The following is a 23,392-nucleotide window of genomic DNA, read 5'->3' as shown; positions in this document are numbered from 1 at the left end:
CCAAAGGCGTCTAGTCTACAATAAAAAGAACATTCCATCTGCTCTTGTATTTATCATCCTATATTTTTATGCACTGATGAAATTACCTTTTTTTGTCAATGGTAAAAAAACATTTTCTCCAAATATAATCAAAGTTAATTTTTTTTTTTTTTTAAATCGAGACACTGTATTTTTTTTAATCTGAGTGTAATGCTTTCGCGGGTAGATATCTAGCTGGTTAAATGTACAAAGAAGTTACATGTATAGATCTGTAACATATTAAATTTATAAAAACTCGAAAGCAGAATATGATATGAGAATTCAAATCAGTTACTGGATATTTCACCAATAAAACTATATTTTTGCCATCTGTGGAAACCCAGTATTCAAAATCGGGCAAAAAAGTTTCGAGATGCAAATGTATATATATATATATATTGTTACGAAAAATTATTGAGATCTCAACTCGAATGGCCAGTCAATAGGCCTCAATAACAAACAACGCCGTTTATTAAGATGGAATACACAGCCGAGGCATACAGAAGCAATACACGGTAGCACTTACAACAAATAGTAATCTACAAGTAGTAATCAGTAGCAAACTACAACAGCACATAAAGCGGTCACACAGAACTCAACAGAAAGAGAGAATCCACGTAACTATTCACGAAACTCTCTCCAAACGTCTGTTATTCTCCGTCTCCTCTTTTTAGTTGCCCCCAAATGCCGACTCGCTACTATACGACTGGATACTTAACACACGACTCAACGCTGCTTCCATAATTGTCTTCAAGACTCGGCTCATGGCTCAGTTCACTAATCACGTGAGCTCAACACACTCAAAGCTTGTATTTTGTTGGACTGATCCAACTAAATCGTTATTGACTCACTATACGACCGACTCCGGCTTAGTCTGCCGGTCTTTTATAGCTTCCAGAGTAGGGTACAGAAAGTTCTCAAACAATTAAGTATAAATTGCTTCCTATTGGTCCTATCGCCAAAATTCCTGAAGATTCCAGTATCATCCATTTTGTTGCCAAGCCCATGGATCATTGATCAGCATCCAATAGGGCGGACTGTAAAACTTATCTTTCCTTCGATGGAACTAATTGTGCTGGGAAGCAACATTACACATTTGTAACAATATATATTAGGAATAAGCCATTTATTATTAAGTCAGGTAATCACACTTAATGTACCAGCAGCTTTAATACTGTTAAGAAATTGCTCAAAGCAAATTAAGCAAAAACTCTAGCTTCAATATTTCCTCTATATATATATATATATATATATATAAGTTTGGCGATTTTCTGTTTTTTTTATGCATCATTTATGAAGATACCTCATTTATATAACACTTTTATTGAAATGAAAATTATTTGGTACGAGTTCGTTTTAAGTTTACCTTGAATATTGAAAGTTTAATTTGCAAACAATATTGGGTATACAGCAACAAGGCTGTTATCCCTAAGTGCATTGTTTTGATTGTCTGAATATTCTTGTTAAGGAATAGACATAAACATTTTAATCATAGTTTTATATAGATAGAAAAAATTTTGCTTAAAAACTATATTATTATGGTGGATTTGTTGCAGGTTATTTGAAGATCTTCTTGAAAGCTTTTACAGTCTTCTATTTGATATAACTTAGGTTCACCCTTCCAATAATCATGGATTCTATTTATTTCTAATGATCTGAGTAGATTTTGATAATTTTTCAGTAAAATGATAGGCTTATATGAAACAGTCTCATTAGCTATAAACGTATTTGTTTATTAAAACAGCTTATTAGTAATTTTTTTTTTCTATTCACTGTAGCAAATTATTATATATTCAATAGCTGACTTCAATTTTTTTTTCTTTCTATTTTTTTTATAAGAAAGTAGTTTTCATACAAGAATTTTTATACAGCTGGTGTAAATTCAGAATAATTATGAATCCTCCAATACTTAAAATAGGAGTTTAATATTAATGGGCTTTAAATAATTTAATATGGCTTTTGAGCATTTTTTTCTTTTTGGAGAAAGATAATAAATTGTATCAAGCATCTTTCGAAGTTTTATTCCTTGATTATCTGATGCTATTTGTATATATAAACTATGTAATTTTTAACTCAAATGAATCGCACTTAGTTGATTCCCTCATGTGATCTAATAATCTTTTCAAAATATGATTCTTTATACAAAAATTCTATTATGCAGAAAATTATTTCATTTATTGAAAACAGTAATTGTATGATATTAATAAAATGAAATATTGTACTATATACTAAAAGAAGTTATATATTGTAAACTTTGACTTAAATCTTTACCTTCTCAGATATTTATAAAAAATATTTATCTTCAATTATTTATATATATAAATATTTTTTAAAAAAATACTAAATCCCAATTTAAAGATAGCTCATACCTACTACAAGAAGAATCCATAGAATAAGTCATTTTCAAAATAATTAAATTATATGGAAAAAAATGAATCTTAATATTTTCAGACATTTTTATTAAAAAGAATTGTTACATGAAATATAATACATGTTGAATACATGCCTAATTTACTAACAGTTCTAACTTGGATAAAATTTCAGTTTTTCTTTCCAATGAAATTGAAGAAAAAAGATTGTTTTTCAGATGTAACAAGACAGGCTGCAATAACTTGAATGGTGATGGATGCATAAATAAATCTAGGATTTTTAGTGACCAGCTTGAGCCATAGATTGAATAGTTCCTTAGGGGCTCGATGAATGGATGGCACTGGATAAGTCAGCAGCTTGTCAGAAATATAGAATCCAATAACAGGAGATAAAACAAGAGGGTAGGCGACCCCTAATGATGCTTGCATAAGACCAGCTTTAGTTACAATACAAAGTGGGCAGCTTTCAAACCCTAGTATTTGTCTGGTTATATAAGTAGCATGAAATCCTTCAGTTAGAACATATGATAATGCAGCTACAGGGACGTAACAAGTCATTCGAGCATATGGCCTCAAATTCAATTGCTTGCGGATACTGTGCATTATTAAAGAACCATTCACTGCATTCATAATCCCAAGAAGATCACTTCCATATTTGAAAGACCATCTATAATAATAAAATTAACAATTAAAAATATTGATAGAAAAGGAAAAAAAATTACATGAATACAAACATTTGGAACCAGCAAAATGAATAAAAGTGAAAAAAATAATTAATCAATTTTATAAAAAGCAGATTATTTTTATTTGGTAAACAAACAAATGAAAAATTTTCAGATAAATAATAAAAAATTATATCATGCAAGTGAATAAACAAAATACATAAAAACGAGGTAAAGTAACAGTGTTTTTTAAATTAACAAGTAAATAGAGCAGTAAACTCACAAAATTTTCCAATGAATGTTGCGTCATGCTAACATAATGAGAATATTTATTGAAAACTATTTTTAACAAGCAATTGTTAACAAATTGACATGAAAATCAATTATCTGTAAAATATGCAAGTTATATATAACTTTTCTTAAAAGTTTTCAAGAACTTTAGTATTAAAAAAAATACAAAATCAAAAAAAAAAAAAAAAGAAAAAAAAAGCGGAACATAATAATACATTAAAGAAGTTCACAAAATTTATAAGAAAGAGAGCATAAATATTTTCTCTTATATATTTCTACAATAAGATGCTTTTTCTGCATGTGTTAGAAAATGTTTATTTAATCAAAACTGGGGTGAGAAGAAAGATGAGAGAAGGAGATGTTTACATTTATCAATAAGATGAACTCAAATTTTATGTGGACATACAAGCTGTAAAAACTGCAAATAACTCATAATATTATTAGTCAAAGACACTAATTCCCAACAAAAAATTTAAGAATAATTTTTATTTACTATAAGGGACCTAAACATTAAAATTATGTTGAATAAATGGAACATTTTTATTCTTAAAATTAACAATTTAATAATTTCTCCTTTTGTTACAAAAAGAAAAAATAATCTTTTAGTTAAAATATTTCTTTTTTTTAATTTGTTATTGAATTTTTTTATAACATTTGAGAATAACAACTGAATTTTTTTGATACCATTTGAGAATAACAGCAGTATATAATCTCAGTCACATTTAATGATATTATATAAAGTATTCTTCATGCTATTCCTAATTTTTTTTTCCACCTTGAACTAAGCATATAAGCAATCAATATGAAATTTTGAGTTAAAATAAAATAATAGTCAGAAATAACACAACACTCATACATACTTGAAAAGAAACTGACCAAAAAAGTATCTAATGAGAACAAAGGGACAAAGAATTCTGAAAATGTGCTCATCGTTCCAAATGCCACCCCTTAGCAGAGAAAAATAATTGAAAAATCATAGTCTCAGGATACCGAAACAAACAATATTTTGCATTAGTGTCTACTTTGTCCTAGTGCAAAATCTGATACACATCTAAAATTTTGATACAAAAATTACATAATAAATTAACTTCTTTAAATTCGTTTGGTATAATTTTGAGGTATTGTGTTTGCATATACACAGGCAGTCTATATTTTGACTGAATTAGTCAAATCTTTTATACTGATCTGTAGTTTTAATTTTAAATTACGTAAGGAATATTTATTTCTTTAGCTCATGTTCTTTTTTATTCATTATGTCCCCATACACATGAATGAACAGCACCCCATCAGTTGAAAATTAGGGGGAAGGGAGATGGAGATTAAAAGCATGGATGATTATAAAATATTTGATGTTTAAGAATGAAATAGTCAATTCCTAGACATAGGTAAAAAAGTTGCAACTTCTTTTCATTACTTCTATAAAACTAACATCTCAGAAATAAGGTTTATAACAACTTAACATTAAATAAATAAATAATTGTTTGCATGTTTTACAGAAGTATGAGCTTCATATGAACAGTGACAAATTACTATTATGAATAGAAAAAAACATGTAAAAGAAATAATTTATGAGAGAATATAATAAAAATGTATTGGATTTGTATAATATTCTCTCCACATCATCTCAAAACCGGGAAACATGTTAATATTATTTTAACATCAAGATATATGATCAAACTGATAAAAGAAACTACTTAATGGAATTCCGGTCTTTACTGACATTAAAAGATCCCATTGAATAATGTAATGTTGATTACTTTCCTAGGAAGAAATAGATGAGAAACAACTTTCTTTAAACAATGAACGTTTCTGATACTTCAGTTCATATTAGATGCCAAGCAAAATTTAAAGATTGTTCTGAAGAGAATGCAGTCTGCTTGATTTTTAAACTAGTGTATGTCAAGTAAAAGTTTCACTTGATTTTTTTAGCTTGGTGTTTCGACAATGAGTTATATACAGAAATTCTTTGAAATCTAATTTTCTTCTAAATTGAATATTTTCACCCGAGTCTTTCTACAATAGACCAATATGAGATATCGGATCTATGAAAATATCATTAATTTGCAATGTGTTTAGAGGCAAAATTGAATGAATTTTTAAAGGGTAATTTTACCATTAGGTCACTATGATCTGAAGTACAATAAAAATATAAATAAAAATATATACTATCTAAATAGCATATATTTTATTTAAATTTTAACTAACTGTACCATATTTGAGTAGAAAACACTAAATGGTTCAATAAAAAATTGACTTCCATAGACTTTTGTTTACAAGTTAATTAATAAATCACCATAAAAATCTATTTCAATCAGGGAGATAATGTGCGTATGTGTAACACAGCTTGATGTCTGAAATTAAAAAACATATCAAGAAGGACATGGCTGGAAAGTACAATGGAGCTTACTCTGGGTGTTTTCAATAGAATGGAGCTAATGCATACATATGCAAGCATTTGATACAGTCTGAGCACTATGTACAATAATAAAATATTTATATAAAATTCATATCTAATAACTATCAAATTATATTGAAATGATTCAACACAAACTAAGATTTTACATTTTCAGATGTGGTACCACATTATATTAATATGGTAAAACATTAAGACCACTTTACTAATCTTGAGAACAGGCTGTATTATAATATGTACGTTTTCAACAGGAATATGTAAAAATGTTTAAAGAAATAATATCATATGCAACAGCTATCCGTAGAAATTTTTTTTGTTTCTGCATGAGTGACAACTAAGATTTAAGAGAATTCAACAAAAGGTAGATTATCATCAGTTGAATTAGCATTTCAGAAATGTCAGAAGTGGTTGATTATTTTTGTACTATAATAATTCTTATCTACAAAAAATATATTAATGAACACAGAAATGAGCAATAGTTGGAAATAGCTTTGATATATCTCATCTGAAACAATAGATGTTGTAAACTGCCATATTTAATAAAAAACAATTATGGCCATTCCAGTGTTTGATCAGTTACATATTTCAGTGCATAGCAAAGCAGAAATGTTTTGGAGTGTGCACAGCAGCAAAAATAATTAGATACAGGAAATCTTTACTGCTGATCGAACCAAAGTTCCACAGACGATTTAACATCCCACAGGATGCATTACTGCTTACAGAGGGTATATTAACAGAGGACTTCTGAAAAACAGAAAAGTGTTGCCTGGTCAGACAAAGTTATTTCTCCTACATCTTATTCATAGCAGGAGCAATTAGGAACAGCCATTTGACCAAAGCAAGACAATTACAACTCAGGATGCTGACAGCTCAATTATGGCAAAAGAGATATTCATATGATCAGTTATACGGCTCTGGTTGTTCACACATACCAGCAATGTACTTTTCCAACAAGACAAAGGTGCAGCCAGAAGTCAAAATTGTGTCCACATGGTTACAAGAGCATGATTCAGAGTTCCACTCATTGCTTAAGTCACAAAATGCCTCAGATTTGAATCCACTCCAGCATTTATGAAATGTCATACAAAAACTGCACTTAATATCAACCACACAGTTCTTAATTTACATCCATCAATGCATGTAAATTAAGAACTGCATGTTGATATTAGGCCTCTCTAGATCAAGGATATAATTCTTCTGATGATCTCCAGTTCCCCCCCCCCTTTTTTTATTTTCCATTCCTTTCCCCTGTTTTTTTAACTATTTTTTCTTTGTAATTTATCATATGATAAGAATTTTTTAATGCAGAAAGTATAAGGGCAGTCTAAAAAATATCCAACCTTGAATTTTCCTGCATACGGTAATGATGCCAGAGAGGCAACAATCAAATTTTGTCAAAAGCCTTGTGATACTCAAAGCAAAATAATTCGTAAGATTCAGCAAGTGTTTAGAGATGATGCCATGGAGGTAACACAAGTCAAGGAGATTAAAAAATGGCCGCACATCGATGGAGACGATTACAAATGCATAGCAAATACCCATTAAAGGATAAACAGCGACACAAGAGTGATATCAACAAGTTTTATGCCAACTGAGAGATGCAGTTTGATGCAAAAGACTAGATTTATGGATGATGAAAAAATGGTAATTGCATAACGATGACGTTCCGGCTCATTCATCACATCTGATCCAGACTTTCTTGGAGAAACACAGAATTCCAGCCGTTTCCCAACTTCCCTGCTCTCAATATATGGCTCCTTGCGATTTCTGGTTGTTTCCGAAATGGACGATGCCATTGAAAGGAGAGAAGAGATAATGCAGAATGTGACAGTGGAGATGAACACCATCTCCAAAAGAAGCCTTCCAGGAGTGTTTACGGCAGTGGAAGGATCGGTGGAAGTGTGTGAAGGTGCAAGAATCCTACTTTGAAGGGGATTCAGGTCCCAATTTCATCATATAAGTAATATATTTTCCTGGTCAAAGGTCAGATACTTTTTAGACAGCCTTTGTAATTCTTCCTTCCTTACTACACATCTTTCCCTACCCTATCTGGCAAAGCTTCCAAATTGCTGAGAAATAATGCTTAGTATAATAATGAAGCTGCTTGAAGCAATATGATTGATGCTCAAATATAAATTGAAATGCCAATGAAAGACCCAGAAAAAACAAGCCAATAATATGTCTACGATATGTCACAAGATTCCAATGACCATTAACAAAACATTAAAATATAATAGTGAGGTATATTTAAAAAAAAAAATAATGGTATTGCCTGTAGATTAATTTTTTATATACAAGGTTTCAAAAAATAAGTTTCCCACTTCAGAGGACTCTACAATTCCACTAATTTAAATGAGATAAAATTTGAATTAAACATAATACAAATAATGCATATAACATTAAATAAACAAAAAATTTACATATTGCAAAATGTGCAACGAAGTAATATACAAAAAAATATTTCATATACTTTATAAATGTTAAGTAATACAAAAAAAGTAGCATTAAAACTGCACAAATGTTTCCAGTCATGTTCAAAAAATAAGCTCTAATTGCATATTTTCCACAACTGACCAAAATTAATCAGTCAGAATATCAAGAATGTGATGCCGAATCTGTTCTTTAGATCTGCCTTCTGATGGTAGTTACCACCCTTCAGGAAATCTTACAACCAAAAGTTGAAGGGGGTGATATCTGATGAATGAGATGTCCATGCTGTTGGAAAATGATGGCAGATCACCTATGCATATGTATTCTCTTAGCAATTGCTTTGCATGACAATCAATGTAAAGAGATGCCCAATACTACATAAAAATGATGTCCTGAAGGCATCCATGCAATTTAAGTAGTGGGATTACAAAATCCCAGAGAATAGGCAGTCATAAACTAAAACCATATTATCACATTTTCCAAGATTCAAGAGTTGTTCCTGGATAATGCAAGGGTTTTCCTTTAGACAACTGTGGATATTAATTACCTACTGAGGCAAGAGCAAACTTCATCTTTCCATAGAAAGATCCATGGTTTAATAATCATAACCATCACTCCAGCAAAAAAAATGATGTAAAAAAGTTTTGCGAATCTCTGAGTGTCCATCCCATGATAGGTACACAGATTGGATTTTGTAAGGATGAAAATGCAAAAATTCGTTGTAAGATTTTTAGTACAATGGAATATGGCTTATCCAATAGACAGGAAAACAACTAACACGTCCAAACAACGATATGGAGATTGAATGGCTGGCTTCAATAACTGTGGTAAACAGATTTTCAATGCCAGAAGATGGGATTTGCTTTTACCCTCTATTTGAAAGAATATCAAATTGCCCAGTTGTTTTAAATTTTTATATCATTTTGCATAGGGCACATAGATGCATAGAATTTCTTCATATCCATTTTTTACAAAGAAAATCTTTTACAGCTGCAATGGAGTTATTGCTTTTGGTAGAACAATTTTACCAATAGAGCTTTTCTTGCAATGTAAGCATGATGTGCAGAGAAGTAACTAATATTTCTGTAGAATCTGCCTTCTTTTTATCCATAGAATAAATTCTAATAGACATGACTATAACACAAATGAAGTTTCACATTTTCAATACATGAAAATAAACACCATTTATGTCGTAACATTGCTTACTAGTAGAATTTTGTATTAAAATCTTTTATTTAATAAATGTTGAGTGCACCAATTAAATTACTAGTAGTCAAATTTTATCTTATTTAGCCCAACAGTATGATTCCAGAACCCTCTGAGGTAGGAAACTCATTTCTTGTTACCTTATATATATAATTTATACTGAAAATATACTTCTTAAAGATTATTTTGGAAACCATATGATATAGATTTCCTACTTTTATAAACATTCTGAAATGAATATAAAAGCCAACTGTGCTATAATTTTGATAATTTTTTTCTGCACATTGACTATTTAATTCATATTTTCTGCTTGTTTCCCTTTTGTACTTTGTTTTGTGTCATATTTCTGGATTTCTTCTTTACTGCCTTTTGATCAATTACATTCCTGCCTGTCACATACCAGAGTGTATGTCTGTATCTATTTAACTCGCTCATACAGTTTCACCATAAAAATAGGCTGAAATGGGTTCTAATATCTTCATAAAACTTTGTTTCAATGATATTTTAACAGCAATGCATTATTTTTCTATTCTAAAATATTAAAAATGCATTTCCTAGCTACCACAAATAAAATTCAGAATGTTCTCAGCAAATATTATAAGGAAATGCACTAAATCATAAAATAATTCTAGAGAATTAATGAAAAAGCATACTTACACTTCAGATTGTGGTGTCCATGATTTAATCATAACATCAGTAAATTCTTTAGTCATAAATCTATTGACATGCGGATTGTCTTTTGAATAAATTCGTTCCATTCTTGCACTCTATTCTTTTGTTTTGCTAGAAATTACACATTAAAAGTTATTCGAAATTGATCATAAAATATTAAACATTCATTGCTATATTTTTGTAAATATAAGGTATAACTGCACATTCCGTACACAAATCAACAGTTTTTGTCCAACCATTATGAAAATGAAACATGTGTTGTAAATAACAAAAGGAAAAATGCTGTTACCTTTTAAACAGCAAACGTTAAATTTTCAAAGCAATATAAGACTTGTCAACAATTTTTGAAAGAAATATTACATGAAATGGTTTTTATAAAATGTAAAAAATTATTTTTCATATGACAATAGCTTAAGTTCTGTAGGATATTTAGTTTTTTTTGTATACATTTTGGAAAATAATGTGCACCACTTTCAATAATGTAAATGACATATTTACTACCTTGTTTATATGATTATAAAGTCTTCTGCCCTCATTATTAGCACAAAATAGGGTATGCTACTATCTTCCTTTGCTGCTGCTAACTGTGCAGTTATATGTGGCTTATCTAAGAATTGATACACTAAGGTATCTACGGATTTATGTTCTAGAAATAAACATTATCATCAGACTTTCCAATGAATTTGCAAAAATGATCATTATATATAATCTAATATTATGATACTTGATTTCCTTTCTTTAATGTTTCACTTGGTTTATAAAATTCAATCTCGTAAACCTATGATGATTTTTTTTTTTTTCATAACTAATAATTTTTTACCTTTAGTTGACAGCAATTTGAAATCCTTTTGTTGCATGGCTTTAATTCAAAATGTCTAATATTAATTATTATCTTAATTCCTTTTTTAAAAAAATGCATAGTTTATATTTTATACAATTAAAAACATTATTAGCTTTTCTAATTAAGTTAAGTGTATCAGTTGTGACCAGAAGCAAATAGTTTGAAATATAGTTCCTTTATGAACAGTGACACAGATCTGAAATGAATAATAGTACAGAAAGTTTTTCTTGTAGTTTGAAATATGTGTTTTAAGAGAATTAATTTTACAAGTCAAAAATCTTCTCAATGTCAAATATTACATTCTTCACTTTTCTTGCGAGTTCAATCTAGTTGCATTTAACATTTATTCTTAGAATAAAATTCTAAGGTGCATAGTGAGAAACACATGCAAAAATTTATGCACTTCAGAGAAAAACATTAAGCATGTTCGTAAATGTGTGGATGTATAACCATGCATTTTATATACAAAAGACTTTCTGTTTTATAATAAACTGCAGGATTTATTAATAAAATTAAATTTTCATACTTTAATTAAAATATTCTAATATGATATGGCAAATTCTAAAAATGATGATAACTTTGTTTAGAAATTGAATCGAAAATCATCACTTATTTAGGACAGCTTTATCATTAAGTAATAATTAATATAAGAAAATTCTGAAAATTTGAATTATAAGCAAATTGAATAGAATCAATATATGTTACAAATTTTGGAGATTTAAATAATCGGTAAATTGAACAAAAATAGATTAAACAATTAACTGTATGACATTGAGGGAGGGGACTTTTACCATTCTCTAATACAAACAGTTATTAATTATACACACACACAAAAACCATAATCAATCAGTAACCAACTACATATTTATTCAGAAAATTTTTCAATATTAGAAAATAATGACATATTTTTATCATTATAATTTTAAATTCAGAATATTTGGGGGGGGGAATGAAAGAACTTTTACATCATAATAATTTTTATGTACTTATGTGCATAATTAAAGAAAATTTCACATAAAAAGTAACTGACTATATTTTTTCTGTAATTTTATAATACTCAACTCAAATTTTAAAATTTAAATGGCAAAAAATCTCACAGCATTATTTGGTATTTATAATGATGGTGTAAAAATATTTTTTTTTGTATTAATATTCTTTGATGTTATAATAGAAAAAAAAATTAAAATCTTGTTAATTAAACTACTAATTAAAATTTTGCAAAATTTATCTTTAGTGAGCTTAGAGTTTTCAATGGTCAAGAAGTAACTTCCTGTTAAATTTCATGTTCCAAACTTCAGTAGTTTATGTTGTCAGGTAAATCATTATATATAGAGACAGAGAGAAAAATTTCACTAGGAAACTAAAAAAATTGTATAATAGCTATGAAAAGAGATTTTCTAAGAGAGATAAAAAAGATTTTCTAAGAGATGTCAATTTTCTAAAGAAAATGGACATAAAAAATACACACAAAAGAAATTGATATAATAGAAAATTTATGATTTTAAATTAAAATGTTATCACATTGGATTTTATGCAACCAACTTGAATGGTAATTCACAACAATAAATTACAATTCAATATCATACAGTAAAATCCCTTTTGTATGTCTTTCAAGGGATTACCCCAAAACAACATATTAATAATCAAATGTGTAACATGCTAAAAAGGCTTTATTTTAATAAGAATGGATATATATCATACATATATAATGATATTTTAATTCTAATTTCAATTTAATTAATTTCCAAGATTTTATCTTAATTTAGCCCATAATAACTTAATTCTAAAATTTTTCTCTTATTTCGTGATCCAATTCCACTTTCGGTTTAATTAATTCCTCTGTAAAACTAATGCGCAATCAGTACTACGTGAAAGTGACACTTCCATTGCCCTTCTCAAGGTCAACACATGTATTAAATTGACACATGGCCGGAAATCCTATGTTATATGAGAGTAGAAATCATTTGTTTTGTTCTTCTTCCTCTTTCTTACTTCTGCTTCTGGCGGACGTGTCTTGTCTGCGTCTCTGCTTGTGAATAATTATGCTTTCACAAAATGGATATTAAAATTAATTTTAAAATATAGCATGTCTCTTAAACGTCTTCAAACCTGCATTCTGCTACAACCAAAATAATTTTACATATTATTTTGCTTTCCCGGAATGGATATTAAAGGGAATTAAAAAATCCAAGCATCTTCTATGTCTTCAAACCTGTCTTCTATTTTTCAGAAATATATTACATATATATATCCATATAAGTGGATATATATCATACAAATCTTTCATGTGCATTTTTAGAGTAACTTCTCCCATGTTTGATGTATCTGTTTCCTTTATGCACCAAATATATCTTTTTTTATTCATATTTTTTGTTGACTGAAACCAATCTGGATATAGTGAGGCATCTTACACTCCTTAATTCCTAATTGATACATCACTGGTTCAGCAAAAATTTTAATTTAAAACCCCACACTCCAGATGTACAATAATTTAAATTTAATAAGTGATGGAATTTTTGTGTTGAAAAGAAAAAAGTTTTAAGCAGAAATGATAGCAATAAGCAATAATTAATCATTACACAATTAAACTTATATAATTATCGATAAATTAAATGAATGCAACATTTTTAATATAGCAAGTTTAGTTTGTCAATTATGCAAATATTTTACTTACTTACATCAAATTAGCTGCAGAAAGTGAATAATAAATCTGATGATAATTTCTGAAAAATATTATGTAAAAAGTTTAATGATTTGTTTCTGAGATAGATTTGTTTTAAAATTACAATAAAAAATATTTCAATCATAGCCTTCTATTACTTTTGGGCTATCTGCACAGACAGAGAAGATGCAGTATCCTTGGTAGTTAAGTTACTCATCGAAATCATGGCAATAATATCTACTATTAAAAGAGTCAACGTCATCTAATCAATGTAATGCTTGACGAAAAGACATATCAATATACTTTTACATAAAAATTTTAGTCTCGTTACAAAAAAAAAAATGTCTTTGCATATGCAAGCAAAATTGTGCATATTTTTATTAGGAACTATAAAAGTATAATTTTGTCATTCAATAGTTATCAATTCTGTTTTAACCCAGATAATTTTTGTTTTCTTTTATAAAAAGTTGGACAATTCCTGCTTAAGTTCATTACATTTCTGATTCATAATTTTCAGACACATTTATTATTCCATTATTTTTAACTTAGAGATCCAAAATGTTGTCATTCATTAAATTTATCTGATCATTAGATATAGTATTTTCATTATATTTAATTTGTAAGTAAACAAGTAGTGCTCATATTGCAAGAAAAAAGGTATTGGAATGCTAATCAAAACTGAGCAATACCAACACATGCATGAAGATGACAGGCATAGCTTTATGGATTTTGCTGCCACACAACAGAGCTATTCATGCCTAAATAAATGAAATATAAAATTTTAAAAAGATACACTTTAACAGAAGATTTGCTGGAAAAAAAGGAGTTAAAGCACCATTTTGATGTGATCTATAACTTAAAAAGTTCTGTGAACAAGAAAAAGATATTATTATAGTTCAGAAAGCTATAAATACTTTGCCAAGTAAGATTTTAAAAAAAATCAAAAGATTACTTATATACACTATTCTTCCATATCTCGGACATATTAGCAACAGATATAACATAAGGGATTGATTTTTTTAATGTGTTAAAAAAAAAAACTAAAGGAAGTAAATAAAAGTGATATGCTCATTAGGTCATTTATTTCAGATTACTGGACAATTGATAATCCCATTAATGAAACAGTTTCTTTGACTAATATCAAACTAAGAATTTCAATTAGTGGCTTTAATTATGTCATATTTATGCTCAAAATATAGAAATAAATTGAAACTTAGGCGGCCTATTCTTTTTCACCAAAATTAAATGTAATTGTACAATTTACAGTCTTACTTTCTATTTTGTATCTTCAATTGTTCTTCTCGGAAAAGTTTCATAACTTCCGGGGACTGGAGCAATGCTGCTTTCTTTTCATTCAGAACTTCTTCCAAAATAGAATTCTTCATATAATCAGAACCAGTATCTGTCGAAATATCCCGCCCGAAATTCAACCCTGCTGAACTATCATTACTAGATCCTTCAAATTTTGTGGGGCATGTTTTGTTAACAGAAACTCTTCCTGAACTAGAAGGCATTAAGGTATCGAGGGATGCTGAACAGTGTGGTGAAATTTCGTTTCTTATTTCGGAGTTTCGATCAGATGCTGCAGTGGTAGAGCATTTCTTTTTAGTATTCTTAGCTTTTGACATGGCAGATGTCGAAAATCAAAGGGAAGTATAAAAATAACATTAATTACCTAAAGTGACTGACTTTCTTCGTTGAGATACTATTTAATTTTATTTATTCATTTATTTTGCATTTATACATTTCATAATAAAATTGACCGGCCCAATAGCAAATGTTATTGAAATGTTTTGTTATCAGTTACAGTGCAAGTTAATATTTTACCACAAACGAATAAAACGTGTTTTTAGCACATTCTTATTTATTTTAAATGCATATATATATATATATATATATATACTTGCTTTAAAAAATTAAAACAAAAGTTAATATGTTCGAAATTAATTTTTTTAATATGATTTTTCCAGCTTTCACTCAGAAGGAGAATAATAGATATTTTTTTATTTTAACTGTCAGGAAAAGTACTCTCCTTTTCACTACTGTCAACAGAAATAGTTTCTATTTTTCATTATCACATGATTTAATAATTAACAAGATTTTTTGAATTTTGTGAGGTAAATGTTATTTAAATTTTATAAGATATCTTAAAGTTTGTTTCGAACATATCTAAGTTTGTCCGTGAAGCTGCACTAAAAGTAGTATTAAATCTTAGCTGTCTGTTTTCTGAGTTCAAATGTTAGTGAAATCTATCAAAGAAGAAAGTTTAAAAAATAATTTTAAAATTTTCTTGCTTTCTTTTATTTTTTTTTTGTTTTGTTTTGAATATTTGAAAATATCTTTCATTTTCTACAGGATGTCCACTTTTGCGGCAGAAAAAGTCAACCATCAGGTTGGTTTCATGATTATTCATGAAAAAGGAGGTTTAATTTCAGTAAGCGCATTATTCATATTATTAATCTGTATATAAACAAATTTATTCCAATTATGTGCCTGCCTATCTAATAAAGAAAAATCATGGTAACAATTAATATTGACATAAGTGTTCCAGAAATACATTAAACTTTTTTTAATCTTAAATTAATTATGTTTGATTGTATTAAACGAAAATATGTAATACTTTTTCGGTTGTCTTGATTTTAATACGAATATTCAATCCCAATTGATTAATTGCGGGTACAGTATAAATGTGCTATGTGTCATTGATAGAAATTAACAAAAAGTTTTATTCTAGTAATGTTTTTCAATTTAATTATTTTAAGTAAATATGTAGAATTGGTTCAACCAATCCTTTTTGGGTTTTTTTTATTTTTTAAAAAATTTCTCTTTGTGAATGTGTTACTGTTGGAAATATTTTATTGCAGCAGGACTATCTATGTATATATATCAACATATTGAACAAGTTCTAAAAGATGTTTCATATAAAATTCAATAAAATAATTATTTTAAGTTAGTACTTGATGAAAATTTATTGTACTGCACAAGATATATGATGGAGATATCAAAATTTCTTGCTCTTAAAAGCATTTATCATTCATCGTAACTTTCCTTTTGAATCAATTAAAACTCAATAAAAATATACTCTTAGTTTAAATTATGAGTAATTATTAGTTTCATTTTTTAAATTAATTTTTTTGGGATGGTTTAATTGGCACATTAGTATTGCATGAGGCTCCCAGTTAATCATTAATTATCATATATTACTTACCATCTAAGTAGGTGCAGCAACTTGTTTTTTCCTAATCTTCATAAGCAGATAATTTATATTATTATGCATATATTTTTTTAATCGAGATAAAATATTTTTAAGATTTATAAATATGTTTGCATGTAAAAAAAAAGAAAGAAAAAAAGGAAGAAATTGCTCTGTTTACTTTGAAAGATAATGTACCGGATCTTAAAATGTTTTGATCAAATTAACTAGTCACTTAGAAGGTTAATAATTGCCCCAAGTACCTTATTAAAAATGTATAATTATATTAAAAATATATTGTTAATTAAGACCTAATATAAAATATTCAGAGCTAAAAAAAAATGTGTTGCTGTAATAAAAATGTAGTGACATGAAAACAATAGCTACAGTTTAAGTATTTTTTAATCTGCGTTTTTCTTTTATCTCCAATCTTTTTTTTTTTTTAATGAGTGTCTCTAAACTGACTTCTGGAGCTATGAGTGTCAGTATTAATTTAGTGTTAAAATCCCACCCTTTTTTTTAATCAAATGTTATGATGATTAAAAGGGAAAGATGTGTTTAATTAAACATGCTAGTAAAAGTAAAAAGTGGAGTCATTGACATTATCAAGATTTATAAGGTTGGACTAAATATTTTTGAAGAAATCATTAACTGCATTTAACCACAAGAAGATGCCTCAAATATAGAAATAATGTGTTATAAATTTTCCATGCCATTATTTGATTGCTAGAAAATATAAATTTGCAGAGAATCCATTTGTCATCACAAATATTTCCTGAAAACGCCTCAATGATGTATGCTTATCCTTTAAATGTTATCTTCTAACCTTTATTAAAAAAATGAATTATTAATTTGCTTGTGGATTTTCTTTCTCCTTCTTTTTAACTTGAAATGCTATATATTTGGCAAGGTATTAATATGTGGTACAGATTTTGTTTTTGTATAAACTAGTCTTTTTACTTTCTTTCTTTCTTTTTATTAACTGACATTTGTAGTCTTAACTTCTGCTGGATAACCAAGTTCATTTCAATTGCTTTGAAGTGTCAATGTTGAAAACAGGAATCCCATCAATGGCAAGAAATTGATATTCATGTATTTTCTTTAAATTTCTGGTTTGTATTTATATGTAGTATTTTTTTAAGTGTCTTTCAATTTTTTTAAAACTACATTCTTCTGTTATTTTTCTTTTAGTCTGGTGGTGAATTGGAATATAATGAAGCATTAGCTGACCTCTTTTATAAAATGGTTAAGGAAGGAACAGATAAAAGATTGCTCACTCTGTCCGAGAATGAAGGTGGATTTAAGAAGCTAACAGGTTAGTAGTTATTACTGTATGGATGGCGGGGAAAATGCATAATTGTTGATTTGAACTTAAGCATCAGAGAAGTCATTTTATATAGATAGTATTGATAAGAACCAAAATAATCTAATTAATAATTTATGGGCAAATGATGGGTCTATTTGGGATTGTGTTTTCAGTTGTAAAGAATAATAGGATCAAGATATCAGGAAGACAAAATTTTTCTTTACAGAGAAGTTGTTTTTAAAGGCCCAAACAGAATTTTTTTTTCTCAAATTGGAACAATAATTTTATCTTTAGTAGAAAAATTAACTATCCATCAGATAATTGTTTTACTTATATGAGAACCTGCATTGAAATATTGTATTTTTATTTTTATAAATTAAGATTCAATCATTCATAAATATTACATTTTATTAAAAAAATTATCTCAAACATTCTATAAACTTCTAAATGAATTAAATTATGTACACTTTTCTAAGTCAAAGCATGTCATCTAAATCAGTAATAAAACATAAACTGTATACTCAAGTGTTATTAAATTGTATTCATCTTGTCTGTTGTTAATAAGAGTTAAAAATCACAACCACCTTTTTATTTTGTTACTAATTACTTATAATAGCTTACTTGTGTATCAACTAATGTCTACATAATCAAAAAAGAAAAGGAGAGGTGTACTGTTTGACATGTTTTTACTAATGCTTACTATATTCTGGAAAAAAAGCATTCTGAAAATCTATCGAGATTTTTACTTTCTGGGAAAAGAAGTAAAACACCTAAGAGTTTTACTGGACACTCGGCTCTTTTGTTGTAAACATGTTGTATACAATGCTGATGTATATAGGAAATATGTTTATTTAATTATTCCATTTGTTGGCAGACACTTCCAACTTTTAGAAACAAAATCCTGCTTTCCAAACCATTAATTTGTCCTATTTCAATAGGCGCAAACCAAATCTAGAGTCGTGTAGCAAGTATGCAAAGGAAAATTCGCTGAATAATATTCTCCAGATTATAGTGAATATGCTAGATACATGAGAAATGTCATATATTAAGATCAGTACATTGATAAAATTAAAAATTATATTTAGAAGCAATTTAACCAAATTGAAAGTTACCTTAACTCTATTATTAGTTTTCAAACATTCTATATTCATAATGATGAAAAATATGTATTCTCAAATGCTGATATTAAATGGGTGAGGTTTCATTCTGCTACCAAATTGAGGTTCTTTCCTTTCAAACCACTTTAATTTAAGATAACCTTAAAATAATTTTGTTTGAAATCATTTACAGTGATTTGAAAGGTATTAAAATCCTTAATTTAACTATTTATTATCACTATTATTAATTTCACTATTTTCTTACTCGGCATTTTAGGCTTGGCTTCTTCCATAGCCAAACCTCAAATACTTTTTAGCTAAATTTTTGAGGTTTTCACAAAATCCACTGAGGTGGGAAAAAAGTGTAAAGGTACTACACTCAAATAAAAGGAGGCAAATAAAAAATACTTTCATAAAGATTTTTTTATACATTACTTGCACTTTCCTCTATCATTTCTTAATTATTATCTGATTTTTCGGTGATTTAATGAATTATATGCAGTGATGCTTCATACTTTCCATCTTTTATCATTTTTCCAATGGGTCATAAATAGTTCAAAGATGATACAAGTATATCCTGTTCCATTCATACTGGTTAAATTTTCAAATAAAATAAATCATATTAAAAGCAAAACTTTTTAAATCCTAATTATAAACTTTTGAAACTTTTGTAAGATGGAATAATTTAAATCTTCTACTTTTCTCCTTTAGCTTTGTACTTCATATTTTAATAATATAACCAGCTTATTTAGTAAATTATGTTTGCTCTTTAATGGAAAACATTTTTGTTCTCTTTCTTTTGTTATGTAATGTTATTATGTTTTGTTATGTTATTTGTTTGCATTAATTTTTAATGAGTGATGTAATGAAGCTTTTACCTCAAAAGTTGAACATACTATATATATATATATATAACTAATTTTAAGAATCCATACTGCAGTTATATTACAAAACTAATGACATCCCGTTCAAAGATGAAAGGGCCCTATTTTTAATTGTATTTATAGAATTGTAGTCAGGTGATATCTTCTCGCCAGTCTTTGTTGCAAGGTAGAGATTTTTTAATGTCAGTGAAGCAATTTTGATTTCTTTTCTAAATTTTGGTAGTAAAGTAGAATTTTTGGAATTAAAAAAAAAGAGAGAGAGAGAGAGAGAGAGAGAGGAGAGGATGAGATTGGATGGCAGTTTGATCTAAAGTATGATTAATGTTTTTTAAAAATTTACACTAGAAGAAACATATATTTTAAAACACTCAAACATCATTCTTGCACAAAAAGAGTTGATATACTTATTTTGTATCATTGATTCTTGCCAAAAAAAGAAAACCATCAAAAGATTTTTGAAGCTAATTCTTCCGAGTAAGAATTGCAGTGGTTCTTCAATTTGAACTCACACCAGAGAAGATTAATTAATGATCTTTGAAGATTGCATTTCTCTCTTTGAGATTTGTGAAAATTAAATTATTTTCATCAGAGAAAGAAAAACAGTGAATGATCGTTAAACTTTTGAAAATAATCACCGTTATACGTTGATAAAAGGAATTTTGGTGAAATTTTGAAAGTCATTGTGCAGTCCTGTGATGGACTTATTTTTAAACTCGATAAACTTACAGTCTCCTATGGAGTTGTTTTGTCATTGTATATAATTTTATAACCAAGATTTAAATTACAATTATCTTACAAGATCTCACATTTTTTTAAAAAGTTTAAATATTATTAGCTGTAAATAAATATACAGGAAGACAAAATTTTGTCCAAGCTTATTGAAAATTGCTTTCATGAAACACGGCCAACTTGGTAAGGGCCTTACAGTGATAAAACTTTTGACAGTTTTAAACAAAAGGGTGCTTTTTCTTCTCATTCTAAATAGTCTTGAACAAATTATAAAACTCAATCTTAAATTTTATTTTTAATCAATTTTGTTTGAAAACTAAATGAGTAGTGAAAAAAAAAATATGTGTTGTTGAATTTCATTCAAACTATTTGCTCAATGTTTTGTGCAATATTTTTGGAGAATTTGGTTCTGCTTTATATTTTTGAAGTACATTTGAAAAACAAAAATATCAGTTATATTTTTAGAGTAGATTAAGCAATTTGGTATAAAACTATTCTCAGATCATAAATTTTTTCCTCTTATAACCCCTGTTTAGGTAGAAGCATTTTTTTCAATCCTATTTTTAATAGAAAAACTCTATTGTGAGTCCAGAGTTAAAAAATACCTATAAAAACAATTCATTATTTAACAATACTTAAAACATTTCTTAAAATGAATTTGAAAGAAATTTTTTAAAGAAAAAAAAGTATGTTCTGAACTATTGTTGCTAGTGGTTGTTAAAGAATCTGAAAGAATGACTCTTAAGATTTTTTTTATAGGGAAACAGGCTCCTTCATGCTCATACTTTTGTTTCTCCTTGTCTGTTTCTACATTCTTGTAGAATATCGTTTTTTTAAACCCTCAAGCATAACCATTACTTTCCAGTTCAGTTACTCTCTTGATATTGTTTGATAAAATCCTTCATGGTCATCTTTATACTATATTTTTAAGCTCTGTAAAATTTTATTCTTTAATTTAATTATATTTTTGTATTTTTATCATGCTCTTTTTAAATATTTATTGAGCTGGCATTACTTGATCATTTCATAATATCTTTTAGTTTCTTCTAGTCACAATTGTATTAAAAAAAAATTACAGTATATCTTAGGATTAGTCTTTAGTAGAAAGATGCCTCCTACTCTAATAAGCCATAAATAAACCAAGTATAATTCATAATAGTATTTTACCACTCTTTATTCAGTTTAAGAAGCAGCTTTATTTTAAAAATGGGAAGTGGCTGACACATTTTTGAAGTACTAGCCTTCTTACCTTTATTTCCCTCTTTTAACATTTTTAATATTGTTGGTCTTTTGCATATGAGACAAACATTGATGTGAGGTCTCAGCTTCATGGCTGAAACATTGTAAATCTTCATTTTATAATAGTATAACTTAAAAGAAACATTGAAAATGGAATACAAACTTATATATCATTTTTGTTACCCAATTACAGTTTTAGCAAGTTTATCTTTAATAATGTAAACATAATTTGAAAATAAATCAATTGAATAAAGATTAGAATATAAAATTTAGAGATGAAGTAACTTTCATTAGTATAAATTCCATCATTACCATTGTCTTCTTGATATAAATAAGCTTATTTTGGGTAATGAATAATTGAAGGCCACTTCTATAAAAATGAAAAAAATTTAATAATATGGATGGTGATGGATTAAATAATTTAAACTTTGCATTAAATCCCATTGTTTATTTCAAGTTCTAAAAAAATATATATATAAAAATATTTCCTGGATAAAAAAAATTTAAATAAATAAATTGATATTATTAATTTTCTATATTTTAGATTCACTATGGTTAAACACACATTCAACTAAAAGAAATATTTGTTTTATTTATTTTTTTTCCAGTTCAATTTGAGGATCATTTTTATGTGGTTGCAGTATCTAACAAGAAGATTCATGTTGTGAAAAGGAAATACTATCCAACTGACCCTGCCTTAGTATGAAAAAGAAATAATGTTTATTTGTAAATAGAAGATGTATAAATGAAATTCTAATATTGTCTTAATTCATGTGTAATTTTTTGCTTTTATATTTCTGAATTAAAAATGTATTTTGAACCGTTTGTAATTGTATTTTTGGACCTCAACTATTTTGCTGGTATTGGTCACATTCACATTAAAATATTTTTTTCTACTACTTCTTAGTAAAAAATTTCAGAACTCTAATTTTTTATTAATTTTTTTTTTATTTGGCTTAAATGTTTTATTTTATATTCATCAAATTAATTTTTAAAAAATACATAAAATTCTTTAAAATCATTCTTAAATTTATTTTTGTTGAAATATTTAATTTGCAGTCAAAGTTATTTTCATGCAACATAAGACCATTCAATTAACAGTAATTAAGATTTCAAGTGAAATTTTAAGAATGCCCTTTCATTTTTATGTAGAAATTGCTTGGGAATTCACTTTTTGTGCTAACAATAAAATTTGAAATTGCACACTCATTTAGCATCTTTTACATTCATATCGAAATTATCATTCATGAAGCCAGATGTAGTTTATTTTATACTTTTGCATAAAATTTTCTTGAAACTGGGATGAGTGCCCTTGATTTCAATGCCTTGCAGGTTTAAGGGAATGTATTTGTTAAAAAATATTAAACATCAAAAATCTCT

At 27.6% G+C, this 23,392-nt stretch overlaps 2 protein-coding genes across 5 annotated transcripts; one reads left to right on the top strand and one right to left on the bottom strand.

Moving 5' to 3' along the window:
- Positions 1-2,462: 2,462 nt before the first annotated feature.
- Positions 2,463-15,368, bottom strand: LOC129969641 (uncharacterized). 3 transcript variants are annotated; one of them, XM_056084293.1, is made up of 3 exons: positions 15,240-15,368; positions 10,047-10,172; positions 2,463-3,054 (listed from the first exon to the last, which is right to left on the bottom strand). In XM_056084293.1, the coding sequence occupies exons 2-3, from the start codon at positions 10,145-10,147 to the stop codon at positions 2,559-2,561; spliced, it is 597 nt and encodes a 198-aa protein (XP_055940268.1). In that variant the 5' UTR covers positions 10,148-10,172; positions 15,240-15,368; the 3' UTR covers positions 2,463-2,558. The 3 variants fall into 3 exon arrangements, with proteins under 3 accessions (XP_055940268.1, XP_055940269.1, XP_055940270.1); XM_056084294.1 differs by lacking the exon at positions 15,240-15,368 and adding an exon at positions 14,837-14,975; XM_056084295.1 differs by lacking the exon at positions 15,240-15,368 and adding an exon at positions 14,258-14,342.
- A 214-nt stretch (positions 15,369-15,582) lies between these two features.
- Positions 15,583-22,837, top strand: LOC129968164 (ragulator complex protein LAMTOR4-like). 2 transcript variants are annotated; one of them, XM_056081985.1, is made up of 4 exons: positions 15,583-15,681; positions 15,920-15,998; positions 17,949-18,072; positions 22,621-22,837. In XM_056081985.1, the coding sequence occupies exons 2-4, from the start codon at positions 15,921-15,923 to the stop codon at positions 22,716-22,718; spliced, it is 300 nt and encodes a 99-aa protein (XP_055937960.1). In that variant the 5' UTR covers positions 15,583-15,681; position 15,920; the 3' UTR covers positions 22,719-22,837. The 2 variants fall into 2 exon arrangements, with proteins under 2 accessions (XP_055937960.1, XP_055937961.1); XM_056081986.1 differs by having other exon boundaries at positions 15,662-15,802.
- The last annotated feature ends 555 nt before the right edge of the window (positions 22,838-23,392 follow it).

This window comes from Argiope bruennichi, chromosome 5, assembly GCF_947563725.1.
Source record: "Argiope bruennichi chromosome 5, qqArgBrue1.1, whole genome shotgun sequence".
In the NCBI taxonomy this organism is placed as follows: domain Eukaryota; kingdom Metazoa; phylum Arthropoda; class Arachnida; order Araneae; family Araneidae; genus Argiope; species Argiope bruennichi.
Note: the sequence above shows the minus strand (reverse complement) of the source record. Positions and strands in the feature narration are given on the sequence as shown.